This window comes from Spermophilus citellus (assembly GCF_964194105.1).
Source record: "Spermophilus citellus genome assembly, chromosome: 11".
Classification (NCBI taxonomy): Eukaryota; Metazoa; Chordata; class Mammalia; order Rodentia; family Sciuridae; genus Spermophilus; species Spermophilus citellus.
Window position 1 is genome coordinate 128,252,652 of NC_138192.1, and position 8,086 is coordinate 128,260,737.

At 40.1% G+C, this 8,086-nt stretch overlaps 1 protein-coding gene across 1 annotated transcript in view; it reads left to right on the forward strand.

The window, feature by feature from the left end:
* Positions 1-7,764, forward strand: part of CAB39 (calcium binding protein 39) — a 77,418-nt gene extending 69,654 nt beyond the window's left edge. The window contains exons 7-9 of the mRNA XM_081262117.1: positions 2,100-2,165; positions 4,502-4,645; positions 5,179-7,764. Of these exons, the coding sequence (XP_081118243.1) occupies positions 2,100-2,165; positions 4,502-4,645; positions 5,179-5,367 (399 nt within the window). The 3' untranslated portion in view covers positions 5,368-7,764. The remainder of the gene's footprint in view (positions 1-2,099; positions 2,166-4,501; positions 4,646-5,178) is intronic.
* Positions 7,765-8,086: the final 322 nt, after the last annotated feature.

Genomic DNA, 8,086 nt, shown 5'->3' on the forward strand with positions numbered 1-8,086 from the left:
GCTGAGTTACTGAGGCTGGCCTCAAATTTATGATCCTCCTGCCTCAGTCTCCAGAGTTGTTGGGATTATAGGTGTGTACTTCCATACCTGGGTCTCAAACATCTTTTAACATGCCAGAATATCTTAATTTAAGATACAGACTAGCTAATTTCCAGGAAATTTACTAAGAGCAGAAAAAATCATTTTCTACATGTTATTAGTGAATGGCATCATTTAACATGATTTTATGTATGTGAGGAAACTAACAGAAATGTGTCCAGGGTAGTAAGATCTGAGGGAGAAAAAAAACCAGAGGTGAGGTTGTTACAGAAAAATTCATGCTCTCAAATTCTAAACCCTTTGGCTCTGAGTTTTCTAATAACCAAAGCATCATAATATTTATAAAGTAAACTATGTGCTGGTTGCTCAGAAGAAATGTATCCTTCCCAAGCACTGGAATCTGAAACAGACTTCTTCCACTCACCTTCTTAAAGGGGAGTCAGATCGCAGTGTCACACAGTGGGTAACAGTCATTGCAGGCCACGCTGCAGCATATACAGTACTCAGCTAAAGTGCAGTTCCCTAAAAGCAAGTATTTGAGGGGGCCCACAGGTGGGTTGGGGCAAGTGCCCAGGTTTGTTACCTGTCCTCTGGCTGTCCTGATCCCAGAGAAAATCGGACCTATCTGGAGGAAAGCATGGACTACAAACATACTCCTCAAGTTGTTCCCCGTGAAAGTTATTTCTTACAACCAAGCTTATCCATATACATGCAGCAGAAAATCTTAACTTGAATTTTCTGTCAAGAACTTAAGGTGTATGTATTTTTTGTTACTGATTAAAGGTGGATCTAGCTCTTTTAATCATCATTGCAACAGTTATTTGAAAAGAGCAGTTTTAACTTACTTGCATGCAAATTAGGTGACTGCCTCAAAGCTAGCCCCAAGCCAGGAGTGTCAGAGAGTTAAATATTTGAGGTTTCATGGGCCCTGTGGCCTCTGTCCACTCTCCTTTCTGTGATACCACAAAAAGTACCATAAATAATTCATTAGTACAAAAATGAATTTATTTGTAATAAGCAAATGAGCATAGTAGCAGAGTTTCAGCAAATTCTGCAATGGGCTGGATTCAGCCTGTGGGCCTTAAACCCCAGATGAATGGCTAATGAGAACTCTTCCTAGGGCAAAGCACAGATGGACCAGTGACAAAGCAAGCATTATGTAGCAGCCACCACACCCAGTGAAAAGTCTCAGGAAAGCTCAATACCCAACAGAGTCATATTGATTCTTCAAACTGGCAACATTTTAAACCTATCCAAAGTAAAAAAAAAAAAAAAAAAAAAAGCAGAATGTATATATAGCCTTAAAACTACCTGACCTTCTAAAAATACTAAATGTTTCAAGGACAGCCTTGGCCTCTTTGTTCGTCCTCTCCATTTTCTACTTCCCTGCTTTAGGGAAGTGACTCACAGCCCTTGCCATTCTAGTAACACTTCTTGTTAGTGCTGCCACTTTGAAGATCTTGTGGCCTCTTGTCAGCTCTTAGATTTGTAGCATCCTGTCTTCTCCAGGTCCGCCCTCAAGCTATGCCCTTATTTTTTTATCCCCCAGGAATATGTTTCCAAATGAAATCTCTCCCCTCTTTCAGGCTCGAGCCTGACTCTTGCTTCTCTGTTTAGCACAGTACTGGGTTTCTTCTCTGTTACCGTCTTGATTATTTTCTGGCCTCGCTTGATATATAAAACATGTAATTTCTCTTTGTTGTGCTTTAGATATATTGAGTTCTCATTTTTTTAAAAAGGGTTTTCTGGACTAATACCAAGAAATGACCACTGACTTAATCATGGGAAAACTGTGGGGCGGAGGGAGCATTGTTTTGTGCTCATGGCATTTGGGGTCGCCCAGAGGACTTGACTGAGCGGTGTCTGGGCCTGGCTGGAGCCTTGCAGGAGCCCTCTTCACACAGGTGATAAGCGGGCTTCAGAGGAAGGTGTGAAACCAGTGGCAGCACAAGAGCTTGGGCAACCACTGACCTGTATGGTGTCAAAAGTTTGACCTTGAGTTTTATGTTTTCTGCCAGTCTTTTTCTTAAATAACCCTAATATGTGTTCTTGTCTCGTAGTTTTTCAGTGAATATGAGAAGCTACTTCATTCAGAAAATTATGTGACCAAGAGACAGTCACTGAAGGTATGACAGACTCATGACTTCGGGTCACCTGTTTCTCTTTTCTGTTTTTGAAGTTTGGATTTGGGGAAAGGGAGACATGTCTGGTGTGGGTTGTAGACTTCATGGGGACATACATTAGTCCACGGTCAGGATTTTTGCAGAAAGGAACAGGACGTGGCAGCGGTCCCTGTGGTATACCTGTCTGCACCCTCGTCAGCTAGAGACACCAAAAGGGAATGGACAAATTTTCAGAGGGCTTTGTCTCCTAGCAATGCAGTATTTAGGTTTTGAACCATATCTTTAAAACTTAGAATCATGCCAACTAGGTGAAGGATTATAGATTCCCTGTGCCTTGAGCAGCTAGCTGCCCACAAGGCTGTGAGGGGAGGGGACAGTGGTGCAAGCCTGCCACAACTTGGGCTACTTTTGATCAACACAGAATATGGGCAATTCTAGTTGAAACTAACTAAAAACTGTTAAATTTAAGATTTAAACTCTAGGGCTAGGATATAGCTCAGTGGCAAAGCGTCTGCCTTGCATTTGCAAAGCCCTGGGTTTGACCCCCAGTTCCAAAAAAAACACACAAAAAAAGAACTCCACCAATAATAATAAGAAGAAGATAAATAAGATTTAAACTCTAGAACAAAGGTTGGCAAAACTACAGTCCAGGGGTTGGGGTTGTGGCTCAGCTGTAGAGCGTTCGCCTAGTACATGTGAGGCACTGGGTTCAATCCTCAGTACCACATAAAAATAAATAAAAAGCTACAGTCCATGGGCCAAATCTAGCCATAGCCATCTGCCTAGTTTTGTAAACAAAGTTTTATAGGAACACGTGTGTTTAATTGTTTACACATTGTTAAGGCTGTTTCAGGCTACAACACTGTTTTAAAATACTTGCCCCAGAGACCATATGATACGGCCTGCAGAGGTTAAAATATTAGTGTCTTGCCCTTTACAGAAAAAGTTTGCTGCCCTAAATTCTTAGGGCAGCCAATAAATGCATAACTACCACTATCATTCTGTCAGTAAATGGTCCTGGTGGGAAGAATAGATAGAATCACAAAGGATTGAGAGGGGAAATTTGTAACTGTTACATGCTTTGCCAGGTTCATTTTAAATTAGACTCTACCCGGAGTTCCTCCCCCTCTGAGGTATCTGAATTCATATTCATCAAGACCCTGTTCCTTCTGCCCCTTCCAGCCATAGGGAGATCTCCCTTAAAGACCTTATTTTTCTGTAGAAAGACACTAATACTTTGTGTCCTTTGATAAGAATAGTCTGCCATGCAGATTTCCAATGGAGTCCTTTCCACCTGACGAGCAACATCCTTCTTTTTTCTTAAGGCCATAACTCTGTAGTCAGGGATCAATAACAGCCCCATCTTGGAAAAGTATCAGTACCAAAACAGTCCAGGCACACCTAGTGCTTTCTGTCAGTTGCCATGGGGGGAGCTTAATCTCCCAGCCATCCTCTCAGCCTGAGGTTGGGGATCTTCAACTTATCCTAGTCCCCACCTCCATGATCATCCAGTAGTCTACTGACTGATAAGAACAACTTCTTCAGGGGGTTGTGGGGAATTTTGGCAGTTGGTGGAGGCACTTCCCCTCTCTGAATGTTAGCTTGGAGAGGTTCCTTCTCTGTGATCCTAGAAGAGCCAACACATTCTGCTTTCTACCACCCCAAATTACCAACATGAAAAGGAAGCTTGAGACTGGCATTTGTTTTATGGGTTTTTCTGTTTTGGGTTTGTAGGTATTTTTGTTACCGATTTTCATTTTCTGTTTTTGCAGTATTGTAAGGAGACTGGCATTTGTAAGCCTTTATTGATGGATATGAATGAAACAACTCATTCATTCTCACAGTTTATTTTAGTCATAGGCCAGATTGAAGATATCATGAACACATGCAACAGTTTTGAGACCAGTGGTACTTTTTTGGGGGGTCGGGGGTCCCAGGGATTGAACTCAGGGGCACTCTACCACTGAGCCACATCCCCAGCCCTTATTTTGTATTAAGAGACAAGGTCTCACTGAGTTGCTTAGCACCCCGCTTCTGCTGAGGCTAGCTTGGAACTCGCAATTCTCCTGTCTTAGCCTCCCAAGCTGCTGGGATTATAGGCATGCGCCACTGTGGCAGGCCCCAGTGGTACTTTAAAGATAAAGTTTAATTGGTACTATCTTTTTTGCAGCCACATTGGTATTTATTTATTTCTATATTTTGCCAGCAAATTTATATTTCTTGTGTAAGACTTCACTTTTTTATTTAGTAATGGTGATTACAGAATGAGTTATTTTTAAAGCTTTGGGTTTGGTTTAAAACTCAATAATTTAAGAATAATTGTTTTAACATCTTCTCAGCTTCTCGGTGAACTACTGTTAGATCGACACAACTTCACAATTATGACAAAATACATCAGTAAACCTGAGAACCTCAAGTTAATGATGAATCTTCTACGAGACAAAAGTCGTAACATCCAGTTTGAGGCCTTTCACGTTTTCAAGGTAGAGTAAATAATATTTGTCTCCAGAATTGTTTATCTCTTTCCATTTACAAATTACTGAAGGTATTGTTAACTTCATTTTGGTGATAATATAATTCAATTTTCATATTTGTGTGGTACAACATTTAAACAGAAAGACCTAAAATTGTTTTGGGGAACAAGAAAGTATATTTATAAAAGAGTGTTATTATCTTTGGCATAGTAGATTATTCATTGCAGAGTAAAAGCATTTCTTATTGCTTTTCATGAAGATTTTGACTTAAAATCCATCTAACCTCCTAGGCCCAGAAATGATTTCTGCTCATTTTATTCTAATATCAGTCTGTATTTAGTACTAACCACTGTGTTTCAGGATAAGCAGAATGAGTTTGGAAATGCTATTTGTGCTATAACGTGTAATTATTATTTTTCCCCATGTTATGAAAGATAAGCTCCTCTAAAGCAAAAACTATTCCCCTGGCTTCATTGCTTGCCCCAGGAGCACACCCAGACCTGTGTTCTTTCTCTGACTGACATGGGCTCTTCTCTCTGCAGGTGTTTGTGGCCAATCCTAACAAGACACAGCCCATCCTGGACATCCTTCTCAAGAACCAGACCAAACTTATCGAGTTCCTCAGCAAGTTTCAAAATGACAGGACCGAGGACGAGCAGTTCAACGATGAGAAGACCTATTTAGTTAAACAGATCAGGGATTTGAAGAGACCAGCTCAGCAAGAAGCCTAATTTCCAATAAACATCTAAAATATTAAATCCAAATTCAGCATTTGCTGTTAGCTATTCAGCATCAGGCACACTTATCGATTCATGAGGAACATTACTGCTAATCTGCTGTTAAGTGAACGGTTTTTCATTTTACCTTTTTGTTTTTCAGTCCAGGTTGGAGAACGTAGCTGCTGCTGCTTGCACACTAGAGCACACGTGGGCTTTTCCTTGATCTTTGTGTCATTTCAGAATTCAAAGACTGCATTTGCTTGTAGGAGTTCTGAGTGTGGCTGAGTTTGTGGAGGCAAACGTATGGGTGAGAGTGGTGTAGGGGAGAGGCCCTGATAGCACCCAGGCACACCCGTGTGTTTCCATTCCTCTTTGGGAAAGATCTGAGCGCAGTGTGGCATGTGCACACGTGGCATCCTTGCATCAGACTGTACACCTGCCTTCGCTGAAGAAAGAGCGTGCATGCAGAGCTTGTTGGAAATCAGGGGAACTATATCCAAGATGTGAGCTTTTGGGGCGGATTAAGTTGACGTGCGAATAAATTGATACTGAAACTTAGCAACTTCTTAAAAAGTATGAAGCTTCATAAGGTCATAAGGAAAATGTATATAGGCTTTTCACAGCTTTGTAGAACTTTTTTGACATTTGATTTTCTTGAAACTTGTAAACCTGGATATGTTGAAGGGTATTTGTTAATTTTACTTTTTGAAGATATTTTAAAACAGTAGAGCTAGCAACAACAACAACACCTTGCATTTCATTTCAACACTGCTTACAGGTTTCTTTTGTATATAATTCTTAGAATGCTCATTTCTTTTAAATGGTTTAATTTGTACAGCAGAGGAATGTTATTGTAGTAGTATGTAACTATTACCTAATACTGAGTTTTTTGCAAAAAAAAAATGAATGCTCATATGTAATTGAAATACTTCAGATCACATGAAAATGCTGATTTAACATTTAAGGATCACAGCATTAAAAGAAAAAAGTAAACCAATCCTTTGTATTCAGTTACCTAATGGGGTGCCATGATTTGCGGAACCACAAACCTGGAACTCAGTCCGCTACACTTTCCTGCATAATATTGGCCTTATTCATTAAAATGAGTCATAAGTTTGCCAGATATATGAATGATACAGATTATGCTAAATAAATGCTGATTCTTTGTGGGGGGCCTCTGTAGAGCACCCTTTCTTTCTTAGAGTAAGTAATCCAATACAATAGTTGTGAAACTGAATAATTAAAACTTTGGCTTCTCTTAGGAAAAGAAGTTCCTAGCCATAGGTGTCCTACGGGGAAATTTATTTTTTTTAATGTCCTGTTCCTTAATGCTGCAAATTATCAGTATTTATAAAGTAACTGATTTTGCACCACTTTTTGTTACTGTGACCACAGCAGAACAATGTCTCCTAGACTCTATCTGTGTAAAGTTATTAGAATGGTATCTGTTCATTTTAGTGATACGAAGATCACAACTAACAACTTATGAATCAGAGTTTGCCAGTTTGAATTCAGCATGGCTGTAGCTGATTAAGAAATTTATTATATGATTATTCTTTGCTAGCCTCTTACTAACTGAATTATTTATCAGCCAGTAAAATGAGCCTTCCAATTGATGTTTCAGCAGGTTTTAAGATCTTCTCCAAAGGACACCAATTTGAAAAACCACTCCAGAAAATAGATAAGTTTTATTCTGTTTAATTTAAATGGCAGTCTACGGTAATTGGTTTTCCCGAGGCTGCTTTTACAAGAATCTGTGTGAAATAACTCATGTTCTCTACCAGAAGGAAGTAGGGAAAGCGTTCTGACCTCCTCAAAACAACACCCCTGCCATGGAGGAGGCAGGCCCAGCCGCAGAAGAGCATTCTGGTTCTTGTGGTCAAGTGGCGCGTGTCAGCAGCTGGTGTGAATGCAGTCACCACACCAAGTGGAAGAAGCGTCTCCTTGCCAACCTAGTTCTTAGAAGTCCAAACAGAACAGCTTCCACTTGGGCAGGTCCGTGATTGTCGCTCTAGAGCCTTTCATGTGGAGGACGGGGTGCAGTGTATCGAAATTTTTGTATGTTACTAATGCATTGGATGCCGGAGGTAGTTCAGACTTTCTGGTTTTTGTGTTTAAACAAAACATTGTAAAAACGTTCAAAGTTGAAAAGTTGCATTGAAGTTTCATTTAATATATTCATATTACCAAATTATTATACTGGAAGTGGTTTGTTTTTGTGTTACAAAGGTTTAATTTTACTTAAGCAGTTACTTAATGTGATTTTTTAACCCTATAAGAAAAAGTGGAGATGTATACAGTTGTTAATGCCATGAAAGCATTTCCTTCCTCCTGAGGAAAAGTGAATTTCTTATCAGAATATCTGGCTGGCCCTGTAATTTAAATTAAAATAAAATTTTGGAGAAACAACTTTGTCCCTCTTCGTAATATCTTTTGGACAGCTGCACTCGTGTCTTTGTAAACAGCCCCATCGGGACACAGGCACAAATTTTGTCCCACGCTGGAGAGCAAACAGTGAACACTCCTCTCTTTCTCTGTTCAAGATTTTATATACCAAAAGGGCAGTTTCCACTTCCCTGTCACATGCCTGTTGTAGCACGCAGCTCGCTGTAGCCATCCTAATGCCACAGCTGAGTGTCATTATGCCATTTTTCAGACCATAACATTGGGAAGTGATCCTCTCTGGCTCTAAACCCTTTTCTTTGTGATACTCCAAGATAGACCAGCCGCT